The following is a 19845-nucleotide window of genomic DNA, read 5'->3' on the forward strand; positions in this document are numbered from 1 at the left end:
GGTAGTGAGGGGGAATTTGAGAAGAAGGTTAAAATTGATGAGGAAGCTAGAAAATTGAGCTCGTTGATGGCTTCAGAATTTAGAGCGACGGAGGTTGCTAAGCAGCCCCGCCGGATCCAATGAGTCTTTTAAGTTGGAACTGCCGGGGGTTGGGAACCGCCGGACAGTTAACGCCTTAAAAGAGGTGGTTAAAAGAGAAGTTCCCAAAATTGTTTTCCTTATGGAGACAAAGTCTAATGAAGATTGGATGGTTACGGTTAGAGATAAATGTGGATTTAAACATGGAATTTTTGTTTCTAGTAATGGTTCTAGTGGTGGTTTGGCTATGTTGTGGAAAGAAGAGGTGCAGTTGCATGTTCAATCTTTTTCATTATCACATATTGATGCTTTGGTGGATGATGGGAATGAGGTTAGGTAGTGGCACTTAACGAGTTTTTATGGGAATCCTGAGACTTCTAGGAGGCCAAAATCATGGGCTAAATTGAGGCAGTTGAGGCACACTTCAACTTTGTCGTGGTTGGTAATAGGTGATTTTAATGAGATTATGGGGATGTCAGAGAAGGAAGGAGAGAGTACAAGACCAAGGCAGCAAATGGAAAGCTTTGTTGACACTATAAATTGGTGTGGTTTAAGGGATATTGGTTTTATTGGACCTAAGTTTACTTGGTTGTATGAGAGTAGGGATGGCCTTCAAATCCGGGAAAGGTTAGATAGAGCTCTAGCTACTGTTGAGTGGGTTAATTTGTTCCCCATGGCTCGTCTTTATCATCTTACATCAGCAGCTTCAGATCATTCACCCTTGGCTTTACATTTTGTTCAGAGAATTAGGGAAAGAAGAAGAAAGCGTTTGTTTAGATTTAAGTCGATGTGGTTGAAGGATCCAAAGTGTGAAGAGGTGGTTCTTGAAGCTTAGGAGGAAGGGCTGGCGGTGTCATATGGTTTTCCTTTGACTTCGTGCTTAGAAAGGTGCAAATTGCGCCTAGAAGCATGGAATAAAGGTGAGTTTGGCCATGTTGGGAGGAAGATAGCAGAGTTACAGAAGCACTTAGAATGGTTGGAGTTACAGCCGGTTTCTCCAAGCATTATAGGGGAGATGAGGAAGACAAGGATTGAATTAAATTGTTGGCATGAAAAAGAAGATGCTATGTGGTACCAACGGTCCAGAATTAATTGGTATCAATTTGGTGATAGGAATACTAGCTATTTTCATGCCAAAGCATCTACAAGGCAAAAGAAGAATTATATGGAGGGCTTAATGGATGATAATGGGCAGTGGCATACTGAGGAAGATAAGATGGGAGAGTTAGTTATTAATTATTATACAGATTTGTTTTCATCTAGTAACCCATTGGAATTTGTTGAATTATTACAGGCTGTGCAGCCAAAGGTAACCACAGAGATGAATCACAGGTTAACAATGGATTTTTCTGGTGAGGAAGTTTGGATGGCGTTGAAACAGATGTATCCTCTCAAGGCTCCAAGTCCTGATGGGATGCCTCCTTATTCTATCAGCATTTCTAGCAGAACATAGGTATTGTTGTTACTCACAATATTCTTGATTTTCTTAATAATGGTGTATCTCCCCCTAATTTTAATGATACACACATTATTCTTATTCCTAAGGTAAAAGAGCCTAAGAGGGTGACAGATTTTAGACCTATTAGTTTATGTAATGTGGTATACAAAATTGCTTCAAAAGCTATAGCAAATAGGCTTAAAAGATTTTTACCTTCAATTATTAGTGACACTCAAAGTGCTTTTGTGCATGGAAGATTGATCACCGATAATATTTTGTTAGCTTTTGAGGTGATGCACCATATTAAACAGAAAAAAGGGGGTAAATTGGGAGATATGGCTCTCAAATTGGATATGAGCAAGGCCAATAATAGGGTGGAGTGGGCATGTTTGGAGAAAATCATGGAGAAAATGGGTTTTGCAGAAAAGTGGAGGAACCTGGTTATGAGGTGTGTTTTTTCGGTGACATATTCCATAAGGATAAATGGGAAACCGAGAGGACATATTGTTCCTACTAGAGGAATTAGACAGGGGGATCCTTTATCACCATATTTATTTATGTTATGTACTGAAGGTCTTTCTTCTTTGATTAGGAGGGCAGTGGAGAATGGTGACATGGAGGGTTTGGCTGTTTCTCGTGGTGGCCCTAGGCTCTCACATTTATTCTTTGCCGATGATAGTCTTATTTTCTGCAAAGCTTCCATGGATGAGTGCAATTGCTTACAAAGAATTCTTCAAGTTTATGAACAAGCTTTTGGACAACAGTTGAATCATGCCAAAACCTCTCTCTTTTTCAGCAGCAACACACCAAGTGATGTTTAACAAGAGATTAAAAATATTTTTGGGGCACAGGTGATACAGCAACACGAAAAGTATCTGGGGTTACCTTCGTTGGTGGGGAGGAGTAAAAGGAATTCCTTTAATGATATAAAGGAGAAGTTGAGGAAAAAGTTAGCCAGGTGGAAAGAAAAGCTACTTTCAAAGGCAGGCAAAGAAGTGGTCATTAAGGTTGTTGCTTAGGCTATCCCTACTTACACTATGAGTTGCTTTAAAATCCTTAACTCTCTATGTGATGAGATGACTAGTATGATCCAAAATTTTTGGTGGGGTCAAAAGCGAGATAAGAGGAAAATGGCTTGGCTTAGTTGGGAAAAACTTTGTGAGCCTAAAGAAGAGGGTGGTATGGGTTTTCGAGAGTTGAAATAATTCAATCTTGCTTTGCTTGCTAAACAAGGCTGGTTGTTGCAAACAAAGAAGGATTCCCTAATGTACCGAGTTTACAAAGCTAGATACTTTCCCTAAACTGATTTTATTCATGCCTCTGTTGGTCATAATCCTTCGTATGCTTGGAGGAGTATTATGGCGGCTCAGTCCATTGTGCAGCAAGGTCTTAGTTGGTCTGTGGGGAATGGTGAATCTATACGGGTTTGGGGGGATAGGTGGCTTCCGTCCACGTCAACACACAAAGTGGTCTCACTAAAGCTTTTCCTACATGAAGATACAAGGGTCAGTGAGTTTATTGATCCAGATGTGGCTGGTTGGAAGGGTGGAGCTTTGGATGCAGTGTTTCTACCTCATGAAGCGGAGTTGATTAAAAGCATTCCTATAAGCTTACAGCTACCGGAGGACAAGCTGATTTGGGCTCTAACTTCTAATGGTGTGTTTAGTGTGCGCAGTGCTTATAGGTTAGTGATGGATCAAGCAAGGGCTGAACGGAGTGGATCAAGTTCAAAAAATGGCAAAATCCGTAAGTTTTGGAGGCAATTGTGGCGCTTGGAAATCCCTCATAAAGTCCGTCATTTTGCATGGAGAGCAATCAAAGGAATTTTGCCAACAAAAGTGAACCTGGTGAAGTGTGGAGTGATACACGATGATCGGTGTGATGAGTGCAATGTAGAAGCTGAATCAGAGGGACACATGTTATGGTCGTGTCATCGAGCTCAGGAAGTGTGGCAGAATTCGAAGCTCCATTTTAGCTTTGAGCAGCACAGGATTCGGTCTTTTCAGGATATGATGTGGCTGTTACTGATATCTGAGAACCCAAATGTGGATTCGGTCAAAGCGGTGGTGATGATTGCTTGGGCGATTTGGCACAACTGGAATGAAGTTAGACACGAAGGTAGGAAGAAAAATGGGAAGGAGTTAGTCCACTCGGTGATGCAGTATCTTCAGGAATTTAATGAAGCTAACGTGGGTTTTCCAAGCCTTGATCATAACCATGTGGTGGCCTGGGTTCCTCCGTTTGCTACACAGTATAAGGTCAATGTGGATGGAGCGGTTTTTGCGGCACAGAAATCAGTTGGAGTTAGGGTTTTAATCTGTGACTCGCATGGTCAGGTGGTAGCCGCAATAAGTAAAAAAGATCAATGCTCTGTTGGGTCCATTGGAAGCTAAGATGAAGGCATGGGAGGAAGGTGTGGAATTTGCTAGGGAGGTTGGTGTTTATGACTTTATGTTGGAAGGTGATTCACTGGTGCTGTTTAATGCTATAAGTGGACTATCTAATCCACCTGCTGTTGTGGAATCTGTAGTCAGAGGGGTTTTAATGGCTTGTGGGTCTTGCTACAAGGTTGATTTCTCTCACATTAAGAGACAGGGTAATAGTCCAGCTCATTTGTTAGCAAAACATGCTTTAGGCATTGTTGGTTATGAAACTTGGATGGAAGCTAGTCCTTGCTTTCTTGAGCAAGCTTTAATCCATGATGTATCTTTTTTGGTTTGAAGTTTAATAAAAGTGTAGTATTCACATCAAAAAAAAAAAAAGTAATACTCCACAAGAATTCCACATTTTTATAGTCATTGATTTTCAAAAGATCTAATAGTTAAAAAGGAAACAATATTAAGTATTAACTATATCATCATTAAATACTTACCTAATTAATAGCATCCTCATTATCTTTCTTCTTATTAATTACATTTGCAATTATCCTAACTTTATTTGAATTGGCATGAGATTTACTTGTAAAATTGGTGGGATTTAAGTTCAATTTTGTTAGATTCGTTAGGTAGGGCAAGGATCTATCCAACTATGGTTTTCTTTTAATTTGGGGTAATCCGAGAAGGTGGTAAGCAAAGGACAAAGGTTACTTTGATGCTCCTACAGTTGGTTATGGTACATCAAATGTGATGGATAAATCCTAAAAAAAAATGTGATGGATAAATAAAGAGAAATATGGAAGATAAACAAAGCCATTTGCAGGAAATTAATATTAATAGTTGTAAAACCAAATCTTAAATTGATATCTCTACTCATCTAAAAAATAGGTGGATATCTCTCTGCTTTAGTTTTAAGATGATAAGAAATTTTATGAATTATCTATCCATGATTTACAATTTATTTTGTCACTACGCGATCAGGTGCATCAATGGAGGCCAATTTGTGTTATTCTCTTTCTCTATTTGTATTTTCTCTAGTGTTACATGATTGGGTTGTTGAAAAACGTGAGCTTCCACTTCCAGAAACTTAGGCCATAGAACTTTTAAAAACTAGTTACACCTCGACGACAAATTTATAATTTGCCCACTGAAGTGACGACCACTAAAAACTTAGGAATTCCAATGTTTAAGAAGAGGGTAGAGAATAGAAACTTTGCAAAATTACCAAGAAAAGTTCCTTCCTTGGCTATGATTCTTGAATTAAAAGTTAGAAGTTAGAACCCACCATATCACTCACGTGAATTTGGTTGCTGTAACAAAACCACGGGATTTGTTTAAAGAAGATGGTGTAATAGTGGGGACTTTAAAGGAAAAGGATTAAGTTCTTCTTTAAAAAGAAGAAGGGAAAAGTATTAAGTGTTGGGAACAATGAATATGGATGACGTTTTTAAGGAAAATTATCTAATTTGGCATTTAATACCTATTAATGGCTATAAAGTATAAACTTGAACTCATCTCTCTCTATCTTGTTAGATTCTATAATTGAAATCCAATTTTGTACCATCGTATACCCTTGGTGCGATGGTCACTCCACAAGTATAAGTGCTTGTGGGGTGTGGGAGGCAAGGGTCGGGTTTTAAATCTCCAAGAGGGAACTTCACACATATATATACTTAGATTAGGCTAGAGTAGAATTCTATCTTGTATAAAAAAAAAAAATTAAAAAAAAAAAGGTCCAATTTTGTGTCATGTGTCTTAAAAGTTTTCCTAATTTGGTGCTAAATGTGGGATCACACCATAAATATCCATCTAATATATTCATTGTATTTACAATAATGCAGAAACCAATGAGTCCAATTAAAAAACGTTTTAAAAAGTGAAACACTGTTTCATGTCTCACAGATTATGAGAGAAACAAACACAAAAAACTCAAATCTATGAAGAGAAAAATTTGAAAGCCACCACCACCACCACCATGAGAGCCACTACCTAGTGGCAGCTCTACATGCAAGCTAGGGTGGTCACAAGACCACCCTGACTTGCAAAAAAATGTAGATATACACTTGCCAAAAAATGTTATATGCTAAACTAACCTATTGTGACTACTTTAATAAAAATTATGAACCTTGACTTGAGAATTACAAAAATTTTACAACAAATCTAATATAGTAAGTTGTTACTAATTCTAATTTGGGCCAAATACTAATATTATTTTTTTTACCTACCAATAACAGCTTTTTGCATAAGATTTATTGTAAAAATGTTATGGACATAGCAGTACTCCAAAATTAATTCTGCCTCCAAACATATATAATTCTTAATCCCTGCATTTTTTAAAGCTTAAATAATGAAAATAAATATTAGATCAAATAACAACAAACATAAACCAAACAAAAACAAGACCAAACCAAATAACAACAAGTGAAAAAATTATTCAATAAAAAGCCTATTATAAAATTAAAAGATAAAATTTGTAGCTCATTTAGCCTATTCAAAAATAATAATTTCTAATTTTATTTTTCTTTAAAAAATGGTACCAAGAAAAATATTGTGGTAATTTAAATTTCTTAGTGATCACCCTAAAAAAAAATTTCTAGAGCTAGCCGCCACTGTGACTACCCACTGTTACACCGGCCTCCACCCACCCAGACGATGACTTGGCCATGGTTTGACGGAGATTCTGGCCTTTTACCCTTGATTTTTTTTAAAAATTGGCAATATGCCCCTGTTTGCAAACTATATAGAAGCGTGCCCCTATTTCGATACTCGATTATCCTAAAATCAAGTTCAATTAAATACTTGATTTGTAGAAAATCGAGTTATGGCCGATCAAACTTAAAAAAAAATATTAAAAAAAAAAATTGCATGGAACTCGAGTTTCAAGAAATCGAGTTCCATGCGAAAAAAATTTTGTAAGTGTGATCGCCCCATATTCAATGAGCCCTATAGTGGCATTTTTAAACCCTATAGTGACATTTTAAAGCACTATAGCGGCGTTTTCCTGCAAATTTTTTTTATAAGTGTAATCACCCTGTTCCGGGAGCCCTATAGTGGCGTTTTTAAGCCCTATAGTGACGTTTTAGGGCCATATAGCGGCGTTTTCCTGCAAAAAAATTTTGTAAGTCCCCATACCAGGTTCAAGGGGCCCTATAGTGGCGTTTTTAAGCCCTATAGTGATGTTTTAGAACTCGACTTCCCTAAAATCGAGTTCCGTGCTTTTTTTTTTTTTTTTTTTTTAAGTTTTATTCGGCATAACTCGATTTTCTATGAATCGAGTATTTCATTGAAACTCGATTTTAAATTAATCGAGTATCGAAACAGGGGCATATCCCTATATAGTTTCGAAATAGGGGTATATTGCTAAATTTTTTAAAAATTAAGGGCAAAAGGCTAGAATCTCCATGGTTTGACATAGCCTTGTAGGTTTTATTCTCTAAAATTGTTTGGTTCTTTTCTTTGTTTTTTTTTTTGAGAAACATTTTTTATATATAGTTTGCTTAGATTTGATTAGTGGGTTTGATTGTTTGGTAGGTGAAAACAAATCCTGGCTACGTGGAGTTGAAACCATAAATCTAAGAGTAGAGACAATGAGATAAATATTATTCAAAAAGACATCAATATTATTCAATAAAGATGATAGGAATAGAGGTTCGGGAATACGATAGCGGCATCATTTTGCCCTTAATTTTTAAAAAATTTAGCAATATGCCCCTATTTCGAAACTATATAGGGATATGCCCCTGTTTCGATACTCGATTACCTTAAAATCGAGTTTCAATGAAATACTCGATTTGTAGAAAATCGAGTTATGCCGAATAAAACAAAAAAAAAAAAAAAAAAAAAAAAAAAGCATGGAACTCGATTTTAGGGAAGCCGAGTTCCAAAACGCCGCTATAGGGCTTAAAAACGTCACTATAGGGCTTAAAAACGCCACTATAGGGCTTAAAAACGCCACTATAGGGTCCCTTGAACTTGGTATGGGGACTTATAAAAATTTTTTACAGGAAAACGCCACTATAGGGCTCTAAAATGTCACTATAGGGCTTAAAAACGCCACTATAGGGCACCCAGAATAGGGTGATTACACTTATAAAAAAAATTTTGCAGGGAAACGCCGCTATAGGGCCTTAAAATGTCACTATAAGGCTTAAAAACGCCACTATAGGGCCCCTTGAACTTGGTATAGGGACTTATAAAAAAATTTTGCAAGAAAACGCCGCTATAGGGTTTTAAAACGTCACTATAGGGATTAAAAACGCCACTATAGGGCTCCCTGAATATAGGGCAATCACACTTATAAAATTTTTTTTTGCATGGAACTCCATGGAAATTTTTTTTTTTTTTTTAAGTTTGATCGAGCATAACTCGATTTTCTACAAATCGAGTATTTAATTGAACTCGATTTTAGGATAATCGAGTATCGAAACAGGGGTACGCTCCTATATAGTTTGCAAACAGGGGCATATTGCTAATTTTTTTAAAAAATTAGGGGTAAAATGCCAAAATCCTCCTCGGGAATACACCAATCTTACTGAATCTAACTTTAAGTTTCTTTCACTGTTCCAACTTCTCATTTTTTTTAGTGGAGTAATATTATGTCGATTGTGTGATTTTTATAGAGGGCTATGCTTCTTTAGATGTGAACATTTTATTCTATAAAGGTTTTATAGGTTGTGCCATTTAGAATGATGAGTTGACTAAGAATTTCCGCATTTGTTGCAATTGTAGATAGTAAAAAGGTGAGGAAGGCATATAAATAAATAAAAATGCAAGCAATTGAATAGTACAAGTAGTTACACCAATACTGGCCCCCCAAAATATATATATATATATATATATATATTAATATATATAGGAATTTTATCTAGGGAAAATGGTGAGCAATTTTGTTGTGAACTGGTTTTTGATCACCTAATGATTGCATATTTACCAACCTAAATTGGATTCAATTGGAGTCCAATTTTACCACATGTCCATTTAAGTTTTTAATTTTTGTGATAAGTAAATTATTGAGTGCAAAAACTGAAGACTCTAAAACCAATTAAATTCTAGATCATATATATATAATGAGAAATCATTATATAGTTTAGAAATGTATGGTTTAAAAAAAGTGTAAGCTAATGCCATGTATAATTTGAAACTCGTCCAAAAAAAAAGTAAAATTTGAATAGTATAATTGTGATTATTTTTAATTGTATCCGTGTATATGTATGGAGCTACACACTAGTATATATAAAGCCAAAACTGAGATAAAATCTAATTCGATCTCAAATTTGATTGTAATTTTATGCTAAATTTCCCATCCAATTTTCTTAATTTTGGTATAATTATTTACTACACTACAAAAATCGAGGAGTCCAATTTAATTTAATTTTCTTTTTTTTTGTGCTAAATGAGTTATTAAGTGAGAGAACCATAAAATCAAAATTAATAAACCTTATAAAAAATCACTATCATTGATTCATTTTTCTTATATTATTATTGTTATTATTATTATTAAACAATTAGTGGTTGGACAAACTAATTAAAATTGAGAATTTCATGAATAAAAATTTAAATGCTTTTTTTTTCATTTATTTCAAATAAACATATTTATTTTATTAGTTGCTATTTTATAGTTTCAAATATAGAAACATTTTATATATCATATATAAACTTGGTAAAAAATAAAATCCTCATTTAATTATTTTTATTTGTAAATGTATCTCATGCATATTCATGATGTTATAAGCTAGTTTTTTTATTCTATAAACTCTTATTATAATTTTTTTTTGCTCATGAATCTCTTTTCATTTTCATAATTACTGTGTTTTTTGTGTTTGAATTGGAAGTATTTAATCTTTTTTTTTTAGTATGATGATGTCATGAAGGCAAAGTGTGAATTTGATCGTGTTTGAATTTAATTAATTTTTCTCAATGAGTTTTGTGAGGCCATAAACGCATAGTGTGTGATACAAAACAAGATATATGCCTATCGTCTACATTCTCGTCCAGGACAGTTGTAGTAGCTCTTATTTATAAAAATAAATCCCTCTTTCCAAAAAAAAAAAAAAAAAAGTAAAATGTCGTCCATGATTAAACTTCACCTATTGTGATATGTAGTACAGATTGTACTACAATTTGATTTCAAACTCATGTGATTTTTTTTCTTTTTTTTTTTTAATTTATGATAAAGATAGAAACTTATATTGATAAACAAAAGAAAAACGTATACAAAGGAAAAGCACATTATGGTGGGGTTTGGATTCGGTGTCTGCATTTACAAGTCTGCGTTTTTTGGCCTCTCTTTTTTCACGCGTTTCAAGGAGTAATGTGGCTATTGTTCATAAACAGTAGCCGCAAAGGTTGACTTTTCTACGGTGAACAGTGCACCCATGCACTGTTCACAGACCCACAAATTCCACTTTTCAGCAATTTTTTCATTAAAAATGGGTCCCACGACACTATTCACACATTTAAAAATTATTTTGCTACAGTGTTTTCAGTTTCAGCAAAAATAAGTTCAATCCAAACAGACTCTATGTAATCAACATAAAGAAGAATAAGAGTAATACTAGTAGAGGATCTTCGAACGAAGAAAACAATGTCATGAGGACTCGAAGTGAAACCCTACTGAGCAACAACTGAGCTAAACTTTTCAAATCAAGCCCGAGAAGCCTGCTTAAAGCCATAAAAAGCACAGTGAAAGCGACAAACTCGACGGCTTGAGTGAGTACAGCCAAGGGATGGTTGCATATACACTTCTTCTTGGAGGTCTCCATTAAGGAAAGCATTATTCACATCCATCTGATGAAGAGACCAATGGCAAATGGTAGCCACAGTAATGAGACATCTGACAGATGTAAGGCAAGTAACAGAAGCAAATGTTTCCTCATAGTCAACGCCATATTCCTAAGTAAAGCCATTGGCAATTAGGTGAGTCTTGTATTGTTCAACAGATCCATCAGCCTTAGTCTTGATCTTGTAAACCCACCTACAACCTACTATAGACTAACTAGGAGGCAAATCAACCATATCCCAAGTGTGATTTTTGTGAAGGGAATCTAGTTCTTCGGACATAGCTTGTTGCCAAAGAGGGTCAGTATGGGTCTCACGATAAGTGTAAGGCTCATATAGGGTGGCAAGAGCAAAAGAGCAGTGATAATCAGTGCGATAAGTAGGAGAAGAGTAATGAAGGCCAGGACCAACAGGAGGCTCAGGAGATGGTGGTGCCACAGGATCCAAGACAAATGGGTCATGTGCTGAGGACAAAATTGGAGATGAGTTGTTTGGAAAGGTAGCTGATGTTGAAGAATTCTCTACAAGTTTAGGATAAAGAGGGAGGAAAAGATTAGTAAAAATGGGAGACTCTAAGGAAGAGGACATAGGAAACTGCTGAAAACTCGTGAAAGGATGGGAGAAACGAAGGCGATGAGCTATGGGATCATAGCAACAAAATCCCTTTTGGGAGACACCATAGCCAACAAAGCAATAGAGACGAGCATGAGATTGGAGCTTTTTTTGTTCATAAGGAGGAAGAAAGACAAAACAAGCACAACCATAAACCCGAAAAGAGGAGTAGTCAGGGGTTTGACCATAGAGGAGCTCAAAGGGTGATTTGTTGTGTGTGGTTTGTGAAATGATACGATTAATGATGTAAACAGCAGTGAGTGCTGCCTCACCCCAAAAGCACTCAAGAATGGAGGCAAAAATGAGAAGGGTGTAGACAACATCAAGAATGTGATGATGTTTTCGTTTTGCATGACCATTTTGTTGAGAGGTGTAAGGACAAGACCGGTGAGGGAGGGTGCCATTGCTATCTAAAAAGGATAGAAAATATTCATCATTATATTCTTGAGCATTATTTGACCGAAAGATCTTAACGGTGCGATTGAACCGTGTTTCAATCATTTTATGAAATGTTTGGTAAATGGACACAAGTTTAGACCTATGGTAAAGCAAATAAATCCAAGTATATCAAGAAAAATTATCCACAAATATGACAAAATATCAAGATCCTCCCTCAGTGGGAACTAGTGTAGGACCCCAAATATCAGAATATATAAGATCAAAAGGCGCAGAAGAAAAAGAGTTACTATTATTATAGGGCAATTTTGTTTGTTTGCCAAAATGATAGGAAGTACAATCAAATTTTGAAAACTAAACTAAACCTAAATGACTTTGAGAAGCTAACAACTGAAGATGAGATAATGATGTATGATCAAGACGAGCATGCCATAAATCAGGCAATATGGTGGCAGTAGTAGTAGCATCAGAAACAACTTGTGAAGGAATCTTCAAGTCATGAACCTCAAACAAACGTCCAACCTTCCGGCCTGTCCCAAGCACTTGTTCTATCCAAGGATCCTGCATATTCACACCATGATTAGCAAATAGAATATCTACTCCTAATTCACAAAGTTGACCAACAGAAAGCAAATTGAGGGAAAACTTTGGAATTTGAAAAGTGTCAATAAGGGATAAATTAGGAGAAGAGATTGTTACTTTATGACTAATAGGTATAGGAGTTCCATCAATAGTATAAATAGAGATGGGATGTGCTAAGGGTGCCTTATAAGAGAATTGTGATTCATCAGGGGTTATATGGTTACAACATGCAATATCAAAAAACCAAGAATGTTTACCTAAGGTGATAGAAAGGGTAGTGAAAGTTTGGGATAAAACCTGTTGAACTACTGTCTCAAGGTCAGCTGTAGTAAGTGAGGAAGCCAAAGATGGACCTGTAAGAACTGATAGATCTGAGGGACACATAGCAGCTGCTTAAGGAAAGGGAGTTTTGTTCTACTCTTGCATGAAATTTCTGCAATTTGCAACAAACAGAGATATTATGGCCTTTGGCACAGCAAAACTTGCAGCGAGTAACTTTGGAAGACTGAAAGGTGGGTCGCTCAGAGTTTATTCATGGAGGAGTAGTGAATGCAACAATGGGAGGCTGTGGAGGAGGAGATGGTGTAGCCAACACATGATCAGATGATGACATGTGATAAGTAGGCCGACGGTTCTCCTAAAAAATGAGCTCCTTAACTACAACATCAAGAGAAGGAGTAGGAGACCGACTAAGCAAAGAAGCTCTAGTAGGCTCAAAATTTTCACATAAACCCATAATGAAATACATAAATTTACGACGATCCCAATATTTGGAAAAAAGCTCAGTGTCCTCAGGATACAATAGTGGAGGATCTACAGCACAGAGTTGTTCTCACATAGAAGAAGTTTGAGAATAATAATCAGAAATAGACTAACTTGTCTCTTGGCGCATTTGATAAAACTTTGATTCAATGTGGAACTCCAAGCTTGAATCATTAGTGTAATTGTAGCGATTGGACAGAAATATCCAAGCAACCTCAATAGTACCAAGACAAGGAAGAAGACTATGGATGGAAGGTACAGAGTTGTACAATACACCAGCCAAGGCATGGGAGAATGTCGATGTGGCTAGATCTGGACCTTGCACATGGAGCGGCTGTAAGCAAAGGAAGAGGAAAAATTGGCTACAAAGTTCTATCCTCAACTCGTGCCAAAGGCGTGACTACCTTGGGAAGGAAGTAAGATATGCATCTGACATGGTACTGAAGCACTCACAAAAGGAAGATAGTGACCTTCTGAGGTCAGCAACTATAGAAACACCTCTTATTGGCTGAGTGCATGTTGGACCGCTTTAGGGACACATGTATCATCTACAGTACTTCTGATGTCCCTCTCATTGCCCAAGAGTTATTCCCCAGGTAGTGACAAAGTCACCTACCCACATGCCACAATGCTGATGTTGGTGCACTGTCTCTCCTCCAATCACCAAATAGTACCCTAGTTGTAGTAAGGTCCAAAATAGGAAAATGATAACTTGACACCTGTCTTTGTACTCAGCCATATTCCTCAAATTATAAGAGGAACATGTTGCTGGACTTTTAGGGTAAGAACCCAAGTAGATCTTTTGAGAAGAGAGTAGAAAGTTGATAAGATAGTGAGGTAGAAAACAAGGTCTCTCTTTTAAGGAAGAACATCCTTATTGTACAAGGGTTACCTCTTTTTCCATACAATACAAAGCTGAACAAAGCAAGAATGATTCTTTCTTGCTTAAACCGTGGTTTTGCATCCCTTTTCTAGGGTTTCCCACGTACATCCTGTGTTCCTTTTATATTCTTTCTATCACTTTCTTCTTCTCTAGACTTTGTGATGTCAAAGCTTGCATTTTTGTCATTCATGAGCTTTCTCATCTAGATGTACTATTAGATAACTTATTCACTCTCCAATATAAGCTTAAATCTAAATTCCACATACAAGAGGTATTGATAAACCAAGACAAGATCTTACTCTGAATACTCTTCCATTCTTCTAGGCGTGCTTCATAATCATCCTCTGTTATAACAGTAATCTTGGAAGAATCGGCATCAGTTATGGCTTTAGACTGAGGTATCGGTACTGGCTTGGGAATCGAACCAGTTACATACCTCCATAGTTTGCGACCCTTGAGAAAAACAGTCATATTTTGAGACCATGCATGATAGCTAGTAAGATCATCCAAGATAATGGTGATAGAACATATAATGTCTCGTTCGTTATGCTGAGCCATAATGAAGAAAATGACCAAAAAGAGGGATTTAGAGACCTCAAATGAAGAAACGGAGTCCAAAATCGGAACCTATGCAAAAAATTGAGCAAGATGGGCCTTGTTGAAAATTTTTAACTTCTCGGTAAAAAGTCAACAACTGGTCAACAGTCAATGCTCATAGTCAACGGTGACTAGTCAATGGATGACGTGTACTGATGCAGGACTTTGACACAGGCTAATGACGTGGCAAGATGACGTTCGTGATGACTATGGCTTGACGACAATAACTCACTTCTAACAGTGGTTACTAGATGAAGGCGAGGGCAGCGGAAGAATGCCAAAGATGACCATTGGTACTAGAAAGTCAGAGTAATAGCTCTGATTCCATATTAAGAATATAAAGTGAGAGAGAGAAAGACTGAATAGTCTGTTTATTGATGTATATTCTGTATAAATAACATTGTACAATAGAGAGCCTTATATAGGCTAAGTATGTGTGACATACAAGTAATATGAGTGTACTACAAATACAGTATACTGTGCTAAGCTTGATGGGCTAGGCTAGATTAAGCTATATACTAACACCTTAAAATAGGTGAAGGAGGAACAAATAGAAAAAAATAAACAGTTAAGACCAAAGGAAGCAAAAAAATAATCATGGAGAAAAACTATCAAGAGTCGTCTATGGTACACTTCAAGGAAGCCAACAGCACCATCCAGGAATCTCTTCGGTTGGGCTTGATTTTTCTCAAGATAGAATTTGTTCCGACATTTCAAATCTTCCAAGAAGTCACTGCCCATCACTTAAGTTCCCGAGTATCCAGCTTTCCTATCATCTGTTTGAATAGCAAGAAAAAATCTTGGACATGGGTTTGGCATTTCTGAGCTTTCCTCTAAACAGAGCCCAGACATTCCTCACAATAGGACAGTCCCAAAGCAATTAATGGTGTGTTTGAATACCGCTTATTTTGCTGAAACTAAAAATTATTGCTAAAAGTATTGTAGATTAAGATAAAAGTTAGTTAAAATAGTACAATGAGGCTCATGAATAGTGCCAAAAAGTGCAGTAAGACCCATGAATAGTAGCAAAAATAAGCTGAATAGTGAAATAATTTTAATTTTCCTACATAACCCAAACTCACACTAAGTGGCCAATAGTCAAGAGATTCGGGTTTGTCGCAGCAAATTCCACAGGAAGGGTCATGTGATTATTGATTCATACCACCACATGACTATTGACCACCACATATATTCATAATAATTTATGATGAAAAAATTTTATAAACCTCATAATTACACACACAAAATGATATATATATATATATATATATATGTTGAGAAACACTCACAAAATGATAGTAAATTTGTAACATCACTCGTTTTACTCTTGCTATAAAGAATATAATCAAAACGTTTTTTTTTTTTTAATAATAATAATAATAAGGTTTTAGTTTTTAAAAGAAACAAGGTGCAAAGAACCCTATGGAGTAACGCAAATAAAAGTCCTTGTAATTGTTACTATTTTGCCCTATACCTACCAATCACAATCTGTCATACATCACTTTTTCTATTTTGTAAAGTAATCCAAGTTTAAAATGGAAAAATCTAGATACATGACATTCTGTAGTTAGTTATTATAAAACGAAACACTATCAGAGTGACAAATAATACAACTATGAACCATTGGCGTAATAGTCACTCCACAAGTACAAGTTCTTGTGGAGTGGAAGGAATATATAAGACAATGGCCAAGGTTCAACTTTTTAAGAATGAGCTTCTCATATATATACATTTAGATTAAGTTATAGTAGGATTTCTAAGCTCAAAAAGCCCTTAAATTTGCAACATGAACCTCATAAATTAAAAACACCCTCATCTGCAAAATAAAAATTGGCTCGTATCAAATGGATGCATCCATTAATATTTTTAAAAATTTTCCATAAAAAAAATATTTTTTAAATTAGAGCAGGGCCACTTGTGGGGCACATGGCTATCTAAAGATGTATGATATCTTATCTTCGATACTTGAGTAGTTCTAGAACCACAAATTATTCCATAATTTTTTTTGCCACAACTTTGATGTGATAGATTGTGAGTGGTTAACCATCATTTTCACATAACCCCACCATTTTTTCTTCAATAATCACACTCTACCACGTTACTATTTTGACAAGAAATCATATACTATACTATAAAATAAAAGTTGGGTTTAGATGCCGTGGTTGTGCCAAGTGGCTTCACCAAATTGAGGAATTTTTTTTAGATTTTTAGATTTTAAAAAGAAAACATTTAAAACCAACTAATATTATATTAACATTAGATTTTTTATTCATGTCAACTTCTAATTACAAAGACCAACAAAAACTAATTAGATAAACCTAATCTGAATCAAATATCACTCCCAAAACTAATTAGATAAAACAGGAATACAAAACCTTCTAATTAAAATGAATTACAAGGACCAAAAAATACTAATTATATGAAGACTAAGACGCATAAAACATAAAAAAAAAAAAAAAAAAAAAAAAAAAAAAAAAAACAGAAAGGAGAAGATGAATTTGATCACAATTGAAATCTTATCCGCATCAAATACCACTTCCAAATATTAATATTTTACTATTATATATTGACTCCTTTAATTTTCAAACTAAGTCTCTCTCTCTCTCTCTCTCTCTCTCAATTAAAATTTAAAAAAAAAAAAAAAAATCTCTCTCCCTCTCCTAGAAGCCGTTTGACATGGAAGACATCACTACCACCACTAGCAAGTATTTTTTTTTATATACTTGTACTTTATTTGTCTTTCAAAACGAAAATCCATTATGAGTTTACGACTATCAAGATCTGTAGATTCAGCCAACAAAAAGCAAACAAACACTATTCTTGCAAATAGATCATATAAGCAATGAACAATTGAAAGTAACCAATATAGTCATACATTTATTTTACATAGTAAATTTGTATCGAATTACAAATTTATCTGCTTCAATTGTGTACATTTGTTTCTCCGAAAAAAAAAAATTGTGTACATTTATTTTATAATAAATTTGTTTCAATAAACTAATCTTGAATTATGAATACTTCAATAAACCGGGATGCTGATGCTGTTGCAAATTTGCAAGGACGTGATATATATAATAAGTACCAACAAAAGAAAAACTCCATTCAAGAAATTGATCTCCAAGCAAGTCTTTTTCTTTTTCTTTTTTCTCTAAAAACTATTGTTATTATCATCTTTTTCTTTCTTCCCTAAAAACTATTGTTATTATCAGTACACTGGCTTTAGTAGTTGCCATGCATAAATTTCTTCCTTATGGGTTAAATGGTTGAACAACATTTAAATAAAAAACAAGAGAATCAAGGTTAAGACGAAGATCCATTATGAATGACCAACGAGAAGGACCTACAAATTCAGCCACTAAGAGGCAAAAAAACACAATTTAAGATCAAATATTCGTGCAAAAGATCATCTAAACAATAAACATATGGTCATATATTTATTTCATAATAATTTTTACTTTCAACTGCAAATTCATCTATTTCAATTGCACACATTTATTTCATAATAAATTTATTGTGAAATACAAATGAAAGTAATAAACTTAGTCATGTGTATTTTTCATATCATTTTTCTTTGCAAGTACTTTTTAACTTTTTTTTTTTTTTTTTTAACTTTTCATAACTGTATCTTTATTTATTTACTCTATGACAATTCCTGTAATCCTACTAGCATATGTAAATTTTAAAAGATAATATTTTGTAAACTAAATCATTATCTTTTGAAAAAAGAATGATTTTAATTGTTTGCACTATTTCATTATGTTTGCTTATGCAAAAATCTATCAGTTATGCCTATCTTTATCTAAAAATAAGGTTATCAACAATTTTTTTTTTCATATTTATCTTCGAGTATATTTACAACTTGAGATTAGATCATAGGGAATAATTTGATGAGATTTTATATTAGAATTTAACATGAAACTTTAAACAATACTTTAAGGATGCCTACAGTGAAAGCTATAAGTTCTCTTTTCCTCTCCAAGGTTATTTAACTCTATCATTTCTTTTTCTTTTTCTTCTTTTCTATTTCATTATACACATATATATATTTGACAGGGATCTTTTTTTCTTTTTTTTTTCCTATTTCATAATACACATATATATATTGATAGGATGAAATTCGGTGCCTCTTCCCTCGCTTTCAAAAAAAAAAAAAAAAATCTCATGTAAGTCTCTACTTTTATTTTTTATTTTTTATTTTTTAATGTTTAATAATTTAGGTTTTTCTAAATTCTTAACTATTAAATTGAGGTTACCACTTAAATAAGCTTTCAAATATATTTTTTATTTTATCTTTTTTAATTATTGAATTCAAGATTGTTTTTCATTTAAATATGCAGTGGCGATTACTTGAGCTTTAAAGCTTAATATATTATTTTGTAAACTCCCTTTCTATTTTTTGTAGCCATCTCTTTTTATATTAGTTACATAGTTAATTTTCGAATTATATGATTTAAAAAATAAAAAATAATAAAAAAATAAAACTTAATCTTACACATGCATTCATTATATAACTTAAAATAAAAGACTATTTCTCTTTACTTTATTTTAATTATCTATTTTATTATTTAATTTTAATTAATTTAAAAATATTTTCTTATTTTTTTTAGTTTACACATAATTTTTCTTCGGTACCGTTTGTATATGACGCAAATCATTAAAGGCAAAACCTGATAGGCTGGACTCATTTATGGGCCGGCGTACTACGTACTAAACGAAACAATAGGAGCACTGGCGAATTTTGTGTTTCAATGAAAATTTAGCTTTTACCCAAAAAAGAAAATTTAGCTTTACAAAAAAATATATGAATAAATAAAAATAAAAATTTTGCTTGATTAAAAAAATAAAAAATTTGTAACCAAACCTAACTAAGTCAACAAATACAAATAAAAAGCAAAAGAACCCTATAAGTAGTACTGGTGGTGTTTCTAATGCCTGTATTGATGGGTGGCTTGTGAAGTTGTTGACATGTAATGGGGTGAGTTACAGTGTTAGTAGACGTGTCACTCTATAGCCAAAAGGGTGTCACTCTATATGTTTATTCAATCAATACAATATATACATAAAATTCACTACTCATTCATGACAACACATGGAGCAATTGTTGAAAATTTTCAACCAAGATCCTCAGACCAAAAAAGCAAAGGAATTAGAACATCCAGAGAACAAAAGGGGGTGAAAACTAAAAGCAATTTACCAAACTCTCAAATATCACTAGTAGAGATATTTATTTTAAAAAATAGTAGGTAGACATAACACAACTAATGAGAAACTAGCCATGAGAATGAGAGGAAGAGGCCACAAGTTCCTACAATGTCAAGAATAGTCGTGTTTGTGTGAGGAAGGTG

The 19845-nt window shown here is 34.4% G+C and overlaps 1 protein-coding gene across 1 annotated transcript; it reads left to right on the plus strand.

Annotated features, from left to right (window-relative positions):
• Positions 1-220: 220 nt before the first annotated feature.
• Positions 221-1531, plus strand: LOC126701086 (uncharacterized). The gene is made up of 3 exons (XM_050399226.1): positions 221-414; positions 460-705; positions 967-1531. The coding sequence occupies exons 1-3, from the start codon at positions 221-223 to the stop codon at positions 1529-1531; spliced, it is 1005 nt and encodes a 334-aa protein (XP_050255183.1).
• The last annotated feature ends 18314 nt before the right edge of the window (positions 1532-19845 follow it).

This window comes from Quercus robur, chromosome 2 (assembly GCF_932294415.1).
Source record: "Quercus robur chromosome 2, dhQueRobu3.1, whole genome shotgun sequence".
NCBI lineage: Eukaryota > Viridiplantae > Streptophyta > Magnoliopsida > Fagales > Fagaceae > Quercus > Quercus robur.